Below are 13,898 nucleotides of genomic sequence, written 5' to 3' on the forward strand. Positions count from 1 at the left end.
CATCTTTGGCTTTGTGAAGTGCACCTTCACACTTACTTAACCATTTGGTTAAGTTCGTGTCCAGTGGGAATCTTCCATAGGTTTCACCATAAATTGCTAAACTCCCAACTCTAAGTAAAGTGTCACCATAAAATGAAATCATCTAAAAATCAACTCACATCAAGAAGGAAAATAAGAGAAAAAATAAAATTGAATGTATACAGTTATTTAAAATAGTAGAAACAAATAAAGAGAAATTATTTTGAAAGTTGTATTCTATAATTGATTTAATAATAAGTAGAAAATGATAAAAAGATTAATAGAAATAAATAAATAAAAATAGTGTAGTGGATCATACTATTATAAAAACTTATTTTCTTTATTTCCACTAACAAAATTAATTATCATGTTCAGAGGTTTGTCAATTCATCTAGAGAAAAGATAATATCACATACTAATGTCTTGAATCAAATTCAAGCATGAATAACTTTATTCGATATATATGTTTCAATTGTGTTGAGTACAAGCAGACAACCATGATGTAGTGAAACAATGATTGATTACTCATAACCAAACAAAATTTTCTTATTCTGACTAGTGCATAAGCCATTTAATCGTCTTAAAACCTTATGACTTTATTATGAAGCTACTATATATGTTTTTTGTTTGTAGTTAGGTGGAGGGTCTCATAAAAGAATGGCATAAAGGAGGGGAAGAGTATATGGTGAGGAGAGGGAAGTAGGCAAATCAAGAAGACATGTTTCGAGTAGTTTTCCTACAAAAAAAAAAACCTGGGAGTTTTTTAACAGTGTTTTGGTCTAGACGAGTGTTTCCTTTTAATAATATTTGTGTCATGTTAACATCTTTCCAAGTCTCTTGGGATATGTTTATTCTCTTATGCAAGGGTAAGGGGTAAGATTTTGTTTGTTATCTCTTTGACTGTTAACTATGTTGAGCTGCTTACAAGCATGATGGAGAAGTTCTCAGTAGCCTTACAAGTTAGCAAAGCAACAAAGAAACATTATGTTAGCAGCATCATAAAGTTGGTGCTAATTAGTAGTGATACAAACCAAAGCACACAGCAGATCACTAAGGACACATCAAGCACTTCACAAAAAGTTCAGTCATCTCAATATACAAAGTTGGGCCACCAAACCTCAAGAAAACATTTGCAGAAGAAGAATAAGCTATAAACCAGAATATCAGAAGTTCTTCCTTCTAGTCTTTTCCACAAGAGAAAAGTTATATAAATAAATTGAGCTCACTTCGGGGGTCCAAAATAGCAAGATAGGCTAGAATAGGTGCCTATAGCATAATAGGAGGTGTAATTATCATTTTAGCTTGTGTCTAGCCCTTTAGGAAGGAAATTTGACCTAGTTTCTAGAAGGACAAGCCTAGGGTGCGGTTTTGACTTAGTCAAACCCTAAGGCTGCCTCTTTTTTAGTGTTTCCCATCCCACCATTGCTTCTTGTTTACCAAGGCATCATCTCCTATAAATAGGGTGCCTTACTCCGTGTATTTTCATGCTGAATTTTATAGAAGAATGAAAACTCTGCACAAATTGTGTGATGCTTGTTATCTCTAAGCATTAGGTCTTATCTTGAGTGAGTTGAGAGCTCTCAAGTAGCGGCCCTCTAAACTCATCTTGGAGGAAACCATGCTCCAAGTGGCGTGTCCACTCTCATTTCCATCACCATAAACTTTCTTCCCTTCATCCTTTCTTCCATTTTTCGTTACACTTTTATCTTTGTGTTAGTATTCTTGTTTTGTTTCATTTCCATTTCAGTTTCCTTCCATATCTTGTGTTTCCTTTCATGTATTTTACATTATGCACCATACATCATGTTCACCTTATTATGTGATTTTCCTCTTTGCCTTTGGAACTGAACATTCACACTTACTTAACCACTTGGTTAAGTTTGTGTCCAATGAGGATCTTCCCTAGGTCTCACTATTTATTTGCTAAAATATTGTTAGGATCATGTGTTTAACATCCTACAAGTTAGCATTTTTGTTATTGAATAAGTCTCCACGTTATTAGGAAATTAATTAGTTTTGTTTTAACTAATGGTTTGTTACCAAATTTCTTTCCTATTTTTTAGAACAATCTTTGTTCATTATATGTATAAATACATAGTTTTCCAGCTTTAATAAATTATCTCAGTTGATCAATCAAACATTATTTGTTCTGAAACTAACAAATTGGTATCAAGAGCACTCTTCTTAAGGGATCTGTGAGGTCAAAATGGAAGGAGAATCAAGTTTTTCAACTGTTGCACCACCAGTCTTCGATGGAGACAATTATCAAATGTGGGCAGTTCGTATGGAGACTTATCTGGAGGCTTTGGATCTTTGGGAAGCAGTAGAAGAGGAGTACGAAGTCCCTCCACTTCCAGCAAATCCTACTGTTGCACAAATCAAAGCCTAGAAGGAGAAAAAAACTAGAAAATCAAAGGCAAAAGCTTGCCTATTTGCAGTTGTATCTCAAATGATCTTCACACGAATAATGTCCCTCAAAACAACAAAGGCAATTTGGGATTATCTCAAGGGTGAATTTGCAGGAGATGAGAGGATTCGTGGAATGAAAGCCCTGAATTTGATTCGGGATTTCGAGTTGCAGAAGATGAAGGAATCTGAGTCAGTGAAGGAGTACTCTGACAGACTTCTCAGCATTGCCAATAAGGTGAGATTACTTGGTTCTGTGTTTAATGACTCTAGGATTGTTGAAAAGCTGCTGCTCACTGTTCCCGAGAAGTTTGAAGCCACCATTACTACTCTGGAGAACACCAAAGACCTGTCAAAAATATCTCTTACAGAGCTCTTGAATGCTTTACAAGCACAAGAGCAAAGAAGGTCTGTGAGGCAAGAAGGGGTGATTGAAGGAGCTTTACTTGTCAAGCATCAAGACAACAACAGGTACAAAAAGAAGAAAAACTTCAAAAAGGAAGGAGGTTCCAAAAAATCCTACCCACCTTGTTGCCACTATGAGAAAAAAAGGTCATCCACCATACAAGTGTTGGAGAAGACTCGATGCCAAATGCTCCAAATGCAATCAACTTGGACATGAAGTTGTGATCTGCAAAGTCAAAGGTCAGGTGCAAGAAGTAGATGCACAGGTTATTGGTCAAGAAGAAGATCACTTGTTCGTGGTCACTTGTTTCTCAAGTAGAGAATCGAGTGAGAGTTGGTTGATTGATAGTGGGTGCACAAATCATATGACATATGACAAGAAGCTTTTCGAAGAATTGAAAAACACTGAAGTTAAGAGAGTGAGAATTGGAAATGGTGAACTCTTGGAAGTCAAGGGAAAAGGCACAGTAGCTATAGCAAGCTATGAAGGTACAAAATTCATTTCAGATGTTTTATGTGTACCTAAAATTGATCAAAATCTTTTAAGTGTTGGCCAGCTACTCGATAAAAGCTATAAAGTGTTGTTTGAGAATAAACAATGCTTGATTAGACATGCTAGTGGCAAAGACTTGTTCGTTGTCAAAATGAAAGGAAAAAACTTTGCTTTAAATCCAATGGAGAAAGAACAAATGGCCTTCAAGTCCAGAGCTAGTGCCACTGAGATTTGGCACAAAAGACTTGGGCACTTTCATCATCAAGGATTGTTTCAGATGCAATCACAGAAGTTGGATGAAGGACTCGCAGACATTGATGATAATATTCCTCTTTGTCATGCCTGCAATTTTGGGAAGCAACACAAGCAACCTTTCCCTAATCAAGCTTGGAGAGCCTCGAAAAAGCTACAGCTACAGCAGGTGCACACTGATCTTTGTGGTCCTCAGAGAACACCTTCATTAAATTGTAACCTCTACTACATTATTTTTATTGATGATCTAACAAGAATGTGTTGGATTTTCATGTTGAAACAAAAGTCAGAGGTTCCCAATATATTCTGGAAATTCAAAGCCAGAGTTGAAAATGAAAGTGGATGCTCAATTCAGATTATAAAGTCTAACAATGGCAAGGAATACACCTCTGATGCTTTCAACAAATTTTGTGAAGAAGCTGGAATTCAACATCAATTAACAACACCATATACTCCTCAACAGAATGGAGTCAGTGAAAGGAAGAACAAATTCATTATGGAGATGACAAGGTGTATGCTCCATGAAAAGAATCTTCCAAAAGGGTTTTGGGGGGAGGCAGCAAACACTGTTGTATTCCTATAAAATCGAATTTCTACAAAAGCCTTGAAAGATCTGACACCATATGAAGCTTGGTATGCCTACAAACCTTCTTTAAAATTTCTCAGAATATTTGGTTGTCTTTGCTTCACATATATTCCACAGGTCAAGCATGATAAGCTTGATAAAAAAGCAGAAACAGGCATCTTTGTTGGATATAGCACTGTATCCAAAGCTTACAAAATTTTTCAGCCACAAACTGGTCGTGTGATTGTAAGCAAAGATGTTCATTTTGTTGAAAATGAGCAATGGGATTGGGAAAGTTCAACTAAGGTGAATCAAAGTCCAAATGCTCCAAACAGTTCAACCCTTGGGAGCATGACAGAAGAATTTGAAGATGATGGACAAGATGCTGCAGTTGATGATGCATTTGTCAGAGGAACAAGATTGTAGTCTAACATCTATCAAAGGTGCAATGTAGCTGTTTGTGAGCACGAGGCAATGCAGGAGGAGCTTTCTATGATTGAGAAAAATAAAACCTGGGAATTGGTTGATCGACCTCCAAACAGAAAAATAATTGGAGTGAGATGGGTTTTCAGAACCAAGCTAAGTCTTGGTGGTTCTATCATCAAATTCAAAGCAAGACTTGTTGTGAAAGGATATGCACAAGTTTTTGGTGTTGATTATTCAGAGACATTTGTACCTGTTGTCAGGCTTGACACTGTAAGATTGTTGTTTGCTCTTGCTGCTCAAAGGAGCTGGAAAGTATACCATTTGGATGTTAAATTTGCATTCTTAAATGGAGATTTGCAAGAAGAAATTTTTGTTGAATACCTGAAGGCTTTGTGAATGAGGGCAATGAAAATAAAGTCTACTTTCTGAAAAAGGTTTTATATGGATTAAAGCAGGCTCCACGAGCCTGGTACAACAAGGTTGATCATCTGGTACACCTTGGCTTTCAGAAAAGCCAATCTGAACTCACATTGTATGTCAAACATCAAGGTACAAATATTTTGGTCATTTCTATTTATGTGGATGACATGTTAGTTACATGAAGCAATGTTGAAGAAATCAATTGGTTCAAACTGGAAATGGAAAAGGTCTTCGAAATGACAGATCTTGGTCTGATGTCATATTTTCTTGGCATTGAGATCAAACAGAATCAAGATGAAGTTTCCTTAAGTCAAAGAAAATATGCAAAGGAGATACTCAAGAAATTTCTGATGGAAAATTGCAAAGCTGTGAACACTCCCATGAATCAAAAGGAGAAGTTAATCAAAGATGATGGTTCTGACAAGGTTAATGAATCTGAGTTTAGAAGTTTGATAGGTTGTCTGATGTACTTAACAACAACCAGACCTAACATCCTAAATGATGTGAGTATTCTTTCAAGGTTCATGCATTGTCCAAACGAAACACATATGAAAGCTGCAAAAAGAGTTATCAGATACATCAAAGGAACTTGGAATTTTGGTGTGAAGTTTCTGAAGCAAAAAGAAATGAAGATGATTGGTTTCTCTGACAGTGACTGAGGTGGATCAATTGATGACATGAAGAGCACATCTGGTTACTGTTTCTCCCTTGGATCAGGCATGTTCTCTTGGAGCTCAAAGAAGCAAGAAATTGTTGCTCAATCCACTGTTGAAGCAGAATTTATTGCTACAACAACTGTTGTTAATCAGGCTTTATGGTTAAGAAAGATTCTCTTTGATCTAAATCTGGAACAAAAGCAAAGCACTGAAATACATGTTGATAATCAAGCTGCAATCGCAATCTCAAATAATCCAGTCTTTCATGGAAAGACAAAGCATTTCAACATCAAGCTTTTCTTTGTTCGAGAAGTCCAGAAAAATGGTGACATAATTCTTTGTTATTGCAAATCTGATAATCAAACTGCAGACGTTTTTACCAAGCCTCTACCAGTCAGCAAGTTCGAAGATTTCACAGCTAAACTGGGAGTTTGCAGCATTTAAACAAGGAGTGTTAGGATCATGTGTTTAACATCCTACAAGTTAGCATTTTTGTTATTGAATAAGTCTCCACATTATTAGGAAATTAATTAGTTCTATTTTAACTACTGGTTTGTTACTAGATTTCTTTCCTGTTTTTTAGAACAATCTTTGTTCATTCTGTGTATAAATACATAGTTTTCCAGCTTTAATAAATTATTTCAGTTGATCAACCAAACATTATTTGTTCTGAAACTAACAATATAAATCATGAGTAAAGTGTCACCTTTAAAATGGAACCATCTAAAATCAACTCACATCATGTAGGCTCAAACCAAAGGTCATATACAATAGATCTACTAAATGATGGATGGTGACTGTAAGCAAAGTGGTTGTCGATGTTAGCAATTTTAAGGGATGAGACTGTTTAAGACGGTGTGGAGTATGCATATATGTATAACAGAGGCAAGTTTGGAGAATTGATTAAAAGCAAATTCCTGCAGAGGTATCCTGTTGTAACAAATTGTAGGGATTTATCTTTTTGTTAGTAGACTTACAAGTTTTTTTGTCTTAGAATTTCATGGACTGCATGGAGTGCATGGAGTTTAGGAATATTAATGTTTAGGGGTTGGTCTTACAAGTTGAAAATGTTTTTTTGAGGTTTTTAAGTCTCTTTCGATTTTTGTAAACGATTTAGAACATTTCTTAAATGTATCTATTAATTTGTTTTTTTTACTGATAAAAAAAATAATGTAGTGATAAAACAACACATAATGCCCTAGTACATAATCTCCATGAGCTTGTATGAAGGATGGAAAATGAAGAAAACATTGAATTATACCTAATAAAATTAATGAACCAAAAAAGCAAAGCTAGTAGTGATCTAATATGGATAAGGCGTGAAGAAAACATTGAATTATACCTAATAAAATTAATGAGCCACAAAAATAAGGCTAGTAGTAATTAAATATGGATAAGGCGTGATTGCAAGATTTTTAAATGATAGTTAAAAAAATTAAATGATAGGTAAAAAAGATTTAAATGATAGTTAATAAAGAATTTATGATTTGAAGTTTTGAAAAATCAAAAGAACATATTTTTAAGAGATTAAAGTAAGCATTAATTAGAAGAAATAAGTAAGTTGAGAGAATATAAATAAATAAAAACAAATTTATAAATATATTGTTTTAAGGGAATTTAAAGTAAAAAAAAAATGGTGTATTAATGTTTTATATGGATTTGTTTATGATTTATTGTGCTAAATTGAATTTTTTTTTTTTTTCAAATCAAGGCTTTATAACATTCTGATCATACTTAGATTGTGTCCAAAGAAACTAGATAGCAAACATCGAGCTTTTGGGTTCAAATCCATTTGGTTTACCAAAATTTTGGACATGTAAAAAAAAGTTGAATTTTCCTAATATAGAAGTTGATCCATAATGTTTGTAAACTTGTCCATAATATAAAAGGTGATCCATAAGGAATTTTCCATGTCATATACAGTGAATTTCAGGTTAAATCATATTTTTTTTAATAAGGATTAGGACATTCCTTAAATATATTATTTTATTTTATTTTATCTTTACTAAAAAAAGAAAAAAACACTCTTCCTCTACTTTATTTCTATAAATAAACCAAGCAATAAGAATCCTGCTATAACATTGTCAATTTTGTTCTTGACAATAGGCCAAATTACATGTGATTATATATATTCTCACAAACAAGTCACGTTACAAATTTATATGATAATTAAAAGCACCTTTGTGATTAACGAAGATCTTCCTTCATTTCATTCTTCTCCTATATACTAGTATACAAATTCTTTGTTAGATGATGTTTTATTAGCTTCTTCTTTTTTTTCCTTTTTGTTTTACGCTCTTAGTCTTATTGAAAAAAATGATAAGACATACAAAATACTATATTTGGTAGAGTCATGAGTGCTAATTTTCTTAAAAGAAAATGGTAGAGTGTTAACTTGATTCTATATATTTTTGGGTAGATAACAAAAACAATTTATTATTACAGTTTGGTTTTCCGATTTAAATATGCACTTGTTTAATCTTCAAACATGTTTAATTTTTTTTTTCATTAATTGAATTCAACATCATATTTAAGTACCTATTGTTTAATTGAGTTAATTCTATAAGTGTTAATTGTTAATGTCACGAGTAATGACATATTAGTCCTTGTTGTTATGAGAGTTAGGGTCCAATATTTTTAAACTTTTATATTTTACCAATGCACCTATATTTTTAAAAGGATATAGATAAAACTGAGTAAAGAAAGATTCACATATAAATGGTGATCTGTTAGATTTTTGTTATTTCTAATACTAAAATTAGGATTAGCAAATATTTTTCTGCCTTCATTGATAGTCCTTTTTAAAGATTATAAAGGATCGTAGACCTTATAATTCTTAAAAAAATTATTTTAAACTATAAATAAAAACATAATTATGGCTCATATTCAAAATGTTTTATGGATTTATCCTATTATAAAAAAATTCATCAAATGTGTTGTTTCTTGAGCTTGTACTTATGTAGGAACACACTCTAATAATAGTAAACATAAATATAATAATAATATTAAGTAGAGGTTAAAAAAAAAATATATATTTTAGTTCATCCTAAAAGTAGTTATGAATGAATTATATTCACAACAAATCCATAAGATTTGAGTTATATGTAAATTTTATCATATAATGTAGGAGCAATATTGCAATTAAATATAATATTTTAAAATCAATTGAAAAAATAATAATAAAATTCTATATTTATGAAAATATTTTCATCATTCAAATCAATAAAGAAAAAAGATTAAAAGGAATAGCTGAAAAAGAAAAATAAATAGACTTGTGTGTTACTGCGTTATTCATCAGTGTTCGTAAAGAGTGAGTTTACGACCTTAAATGTGAATAAAATATAATTTATTTTGGCTTGCAATATTATTTAAAAGAAGCAGTTAAAATCTTAAAATAATTAAAATGAATGACTGTGAAGATGGAAAATAATAAAAAGAAGATTTCCTGATTTAAAACACTAATATTTAGTTTATATTCACTCTTATAAACAAAAATCCGTTGTCGTCCAGCGGTTAGGATATCTGGCTTTCACCCAGGAGACCCGGGTTCGATTCCCGGCAACGGAACTTTTTTATAAATTTTCAACAAATTTTATGAACTTTGAAGTAAAATGTGAAAACTAAATAAACACTTGGTTCAAATATTCACAAGGGTTTTCTTTTCCTGTAAACATTGCAGTTCTTTGGATCCAGCTTATATATTGTATCAGATCTTGCCACTGCTTTTTGAGTATTATAAGCCTCTGCAGCAACTGAGCTAGACAATGCCGCTTCAAGTGAGGATTTTCTCAGTCGACTTGGTGAAGTTTTGCGCAAGGAATTTTGTGATTTTGTGGTTTCTTATCATTGGAGAGTACCATGTTGAATATTTTCATGTTTGTGGGAAGGAACAAATAAAATGGCATTGTAATTCAAATGGGAAATCTTAGTTTCATTGGATCATTATTATATCTTTAGTTTCTATTCGGATGAGAAGTTTAATTTCGATTACATAAACATATTAGAAACCAGACTACTTATCATTGCCAGAAAAACTTTTGATACCATAAAACCCACTACATCTAGAAAGTTAAGCTAGGAATGTCGCTTGATGCAATTAAACTTCAGTTTGTCCATGTTCCTACGCAATATACGCAATTTTTTTTATGTTGTTATATTGTTATTTGCTTTCACTTATTTTTCATCATTTTCTATGACATTATCCATTACACTCGTAATTTTTTTTCTGACTCTCTTCCTTCACCCGGTTTTGATGTTGCGAAAAGTGGTATGCTATCGAACATGAAGATTCGATATTTGTTACTTGTGGGAGCCCAAAAGTGGCCTTCACATGCAGACAAGTAAACAAGAGTGATGATACGCTAATCATTCTTCCTAAATTTATCACCTTTTTTCATTCTTCTATCTCTAATTGTAGAAAAACGTGTGAACCCGACATTTAGCACATCTTAAAACGGTTTAATTTTTTACATCTAAGAAACTTTTATTAGCTTTTATCAAGTGTAAGAGTTCTGATATGGTGTAACCATTGTTAAAAGTAAAAAGATAAATATTTTTTGAGTGAAATTTATCCATACATGGAAGAGAAGGAGAAATTTTGAAAGGGTGTGTTACTAGTTTCTTTGTATAAAGATGCTAAATATAGATACTATGAGGATGTTGTTCTGCCTTCTAACAAAGTCTTCTCATATTCTTCAATGGATTTGAAAAGCTCAGAAAAGTTGCCTTTTCCAAAACCCCCACACGCGCCCTTCTGGTACACCTTCCCTTCCTCATCCTCCACCATGCATCCAACCCTCTCAATTATCTCTATAAATAGAGTTGGTCTGCCATTTAACACAACAACCAATCATCATACAAATGCTCACTTTTTTCTCTATTTTTTATTTCCTAAATTTCATTATTTTTAGATTTCATCAGATCAAGAAAAGGTAATGGTAGATAGAATATCGTTAGACATCTTTAATATAAAATAGGCACAAAAAACAAGAAGAAAAATAAAGAAAAAAGAAGAAAATGACGAACCTGTCCCCAACGGGCCTAGTGAAAATCTGAAGCAGAGTGCCCTGATCGTCTCTGTCAACAAGAATCCCAAGCTCCTCACACTGCTTAATCTGGTCAACGGTCAAGACGTCACCGGCACGCTTGTGAAGGTTGGCATAATAGGTTGGAGGAGGAGAAGGCATGAACTCAAAGCCACCAATGAAACTTCGGTTTCTCATTTCCCTCAGAGTTGTGAAAATATCGTTAGAAACAAGAGCAAGGTGCTGCACACCAGCACCTTCGTTGTGTTCCAGATACGTTTCAATCTGGCTCCTCCTTTTTGTTCCGTAAACCGGTTCGTTCAGTGGCAGCAGCACCGTCTCCGAGTTGTTCGCCATAACCACCGAGTTCAACCCGCTCTCGCTCGTTCCAACGTCCTCCGCGGTGAACTCCGCGAACTCATGGAATCCGGTGAAGCTTTTCAAGTAGTTCACTGCCGGCGCCAGCTCCGGCACGTTCCCAACGGCGTGGTCCAGCCGCCGGATCCCGTAGTCCAGCTCCCGGAAAGCCTCTGCGGAAGCCTCAAATCCCGGCAGGAACCACCGCGAGGGATTAGCCTCGGACGCGTGCGACGCGTCCTTGTAGCTGACGTAGCGCAGCACGACGTCCCCGTAGAGGCGCACCTCGGCGAATCCGGTGCGGCCGTCGAGGAGCGCCGGCGGAGACACGGGCTCGGCGCCATGCGCGACGCTGGCACGGAAAGCGGCTTCCGCGTCGGCGACTTCCAAGGCGATGGCGCGCACGCCGAAACCGTGCTTGGCGGCGAAGGAGAGGCAGGCGGCGGCGTCGAAGGATGGAATGGCGGCGGTGGAGGCGGCGCCGGCGGAGATGGATGGAGCGTAAGGAGCGGAGAATAGAAAAGAGAGGTCGCCGGAGCGGAGGAGATAGGAGGCGTGGATTAGGTTTCCGGTGGACAAGTCCGATTTTGCGACGATTGGCATTCCGAGTCCCCACGAGAAGCGGGAGGCGGCGTTGGTGGCATCAGTGCACCAGAACTCGATGTGGTGGAAACGATTGACCTGGAAGCGATCCGATTCAGAGTTGGTTCTGACGAAGTTTTTGAATCCAACGAGCTTGAAAGGTGATTGAAGTTCAGTTTGGTTACCCATGGTGTTCGAAATTGGTTCCTGTGTGATGGCAGTTGTGGTAGGGGAGGAAGTTGGAAGAGAGTGACACGTGGTGGAATGGTATTGGAGGAGGAGGTGGAGAGAGGAGAAGGGTGTAGTAGGAGATTGTAACCACATTATATAGAGAGAGATTGCGTATGGTAGAGATAGGTCCATGAGGAGGAGGATGAGATGAAGATGAAATGAAGATAGATACGTTCGTTGAATCAACGTGGAAGGATGGTGCTGATGCACTGTATGGTTACGATGACGACACGCTTCATTTAGCATATTATTATACATTTTCTAAAACTTTTTATTTCTAACAAATCACACTTAACAAAGGGCTGAGATCTGACACTAATTTGACTGGAGGAACATTCTCGTGAAGAGGATCCTAATCCTCTTTTATTACACCATTGTCTTATTTCAAAGCCTTCACAAGGGCGTTCAATTTTTTGGGACAAATGAAATATTATAATACTCAAGCCAACTAGTCATTGTCCACTGAGACTAAACTCATTTTTTTATTTATTTTTATATAAAAAGTTTTAAATAATTATAAAATATATACTACTTACTATTTTTTATTTATATTAAAACATGAACGTATAAATATGATAAATATTAATTAATATTTATAATTACTATATTAATTATAATTATAAGATCCAGTTTTAATATTAATTATAATATCTGTATTAGTTATAGTATTTAATATATATATAAGAAATTAGTAGATAAACTTAAATTTTATTTATTTTAAAGTATTTTCATATTTAATGAAGTTAGTCCTGATTGTTGATGCAGATGTTTTCAGAAACATGTTGGTGGTTTGATGTTAGAATTTAATTTCGATAGTTGTTTGGTGGGGATTAAAAGAAAAAGATAATTTTAAAATAAAAAAAAATATATTATATTATTTTTTCGCCTATTTTTAATTAATTTTGTTTATTTTTATCTGGTTTATTTATTTATTTTATCAAACACCACATAAATAAATGCAGCGAAAATAGAAACACGTGAACTTCAATTTTATAGTTTTTACGATGTTGCATATGTATTTAAATATCTCCCAACAGAAGTAAAAGTATACTTTTATTCAAAGATTCACTTTAATGGTAAAATTGTTAAAAGTGAATATTAATTTCATTTCCTACCTCTATTACATATGGTCCTAATATTAACAAGTTTATTTATGTTTTTTTATTCAACAAAGAATTGTTTTCCTTGTAATATAATTTCAAAATAATTATAAATGTAAAATCTGAAACTGTTTAAAATTACAACATATTTATTATTTATTATTTATTATTTATTATAAAAGGTTAGAAATAAATAACAATGTAATAAAATGAAATACTATTTTATCATCTAAAAATTCCAAATATATATGTTTCATAAATCTGTTTGAAGATTGTAAATTCCTTAAGTAAATACTCTTTTCTCTACACCGTAACTTTTAGCCACCCAAAAAGTTTAAACTTGATTGATGTTTTGTAACCATTAATTTTTCTAATTAATTATTCTTGGTGTTTATTGGGAGAATGAGATTATTTCAGTAAAATTGTTTTAGAAAAAATTATATTCCTTCCTTTTTTAGGTATTTGTTTAAGCCTTTTTATAAATTAAGAAATACAATATTTTTTTTTACTTTAACAAATATTTGTAAGATTTTATATTTTACTTTTTTTTCATTTCTACAATGAAAAATAAAGGTATAAATAGCCAAAAAAAAGTAATTAATATTTTCTTAAATATTAAAATGACAATTAAATAAAAATAAATATCTTTAAAAAATGTTATGTGCATTCATTATAGAAAGAATATATTATTCTGACATTACTGAGCCTTTATAAATAACTTTCTTCTATATGATCTAACTAATTAATTATGTACTTTTAAAGAAAATGCTTAAAACCACCCACCCCACCTAATGTACTGGTGAAACCTAAACGAAGATTTTTTTTTTATTAATTGATGGATTTTTTAAAAAAATAAAAGAAAAATATATTCATGACTTACAATAATCCAAGTATATATATATATATATATATGTGTGTGAGAAATATTCTTTTGAACTGAACCACCTAGAAAAAAATCTTAAA

The 13,898-nt window shown here is 33.5% G+C and overlaps 3 protein-coding genes and 1 non-coding gene across 4 annotated transcripts; 3 read left to right on the forward strand and 1 right to left on the reverse strand.

Annotated features, from left to right (window-relative positions):
- The first annotated feature begins 4,613 nt into the window (after positions 1-4,613).
- LOC137825350 (uncharacterized mitochondrial protein AtMg00820-like) lies at positions 4,614-4,961 on the forward strand. Its single transcript, XM_068631020.1, has one exon. It carries the CDS (start codon positions 4,614-4,616, stop codon positions 4,959-4,961), a length of 348 nt encoding a protein of 115 aa, XP_068487121.1.
- Positions 4,962-5,203: 242 nt separating this feature from the next.
- LOC137825351 (uncharacterized mitochondrial protein AtMg00810-like) lies at positions 5,204-5,644 on the forward strand. The gene has a single exon (XM_068631021.1). It carries the CDS (start codon positions 5,204-5,206, stop codon positions 5,642-5,644), a length of 441 nt encoding a protein of 146 aa, XP_068487122.1.
- A 3,492-nt stretch (positions 5,645-9,136) lies between these two features.
- TRNAE-UUC (transfer RNA glutamic acid (anticodon UUC)) lies at positions 9,137-9,208 on the forward strand. Its single transcript has one exon. It is a non-coding gene; the product is annotated as a tRNA-Glu (tRNA).
- Positions 9,209-10,169: 961 nt separating this feature from the next.
- LOC137825796 (4-hydroxyphenylpyruvate dioxygenase) lies at positions 10,170-12,268 on the reverse strand. Its single transcript, XM_068631586.1, has 2 exons — positions 10,667-12,268; positions 10,170-10,467 (listed from the first exon to the last, which is right to left on the reverse strand). Exons 1-2 carry the CDS (start codon positions 12,091-12,093, stop codon positions 10,290-10,292), a joined length of 1,605 nt encoding a protein of 534 aa, XP_068487687.1. The 5' UTR covers positions 12,094-12,268; the 3' UTR covers positions 10,170-10,289.
- Between the last annotated feature and the right edge of the window lie 1,630 nt (positions 12,269-13,898).

This window comes from Phaseolus vulgaris, chromosome 8 (genome assembly GCF_000499845.2).
Source record: "Phaseolus vulgaris cultivar G19833 chromosome 8, P. vulgaris v2.0, whole genome shotgun sequence".
NCBI lineage: Eukaryota > Viridiplantae > Streptophyta > Magnoliopsida > Fabales > Fabaceae > Phaseolus > Phaseolus vulgaris.

Coding starts and splice junctions, on each gene's coding strand:
- LOC137825350 (XM_068631020.1), top strand. CDS start 4,614: ATGCAGGAGGAGCTTTCTATGATTGAGAAAAATAAAACCTGGGAATTG.
- LOC137825796 (XM_068631586.1), bottom strand. CDS start 12,093: ATGTATAATAATATGCTAAATGAAGCGTGTCGTCATCGTAACCATACA. Junction 10,468..10,666: donor ACTAGGCCCGTTGGGGACAG/GTTCGTCATTTT, acceptor GTTAAATGGCAG/ACCAACTCTATTTATAGAGA.
- LOC137825351 (XM_068631021.1), top strand. CDS start 5,204: ATGGAAAAGGTCTTCGAAATGACAGATCTTGGTCTGATGTCATATTTT.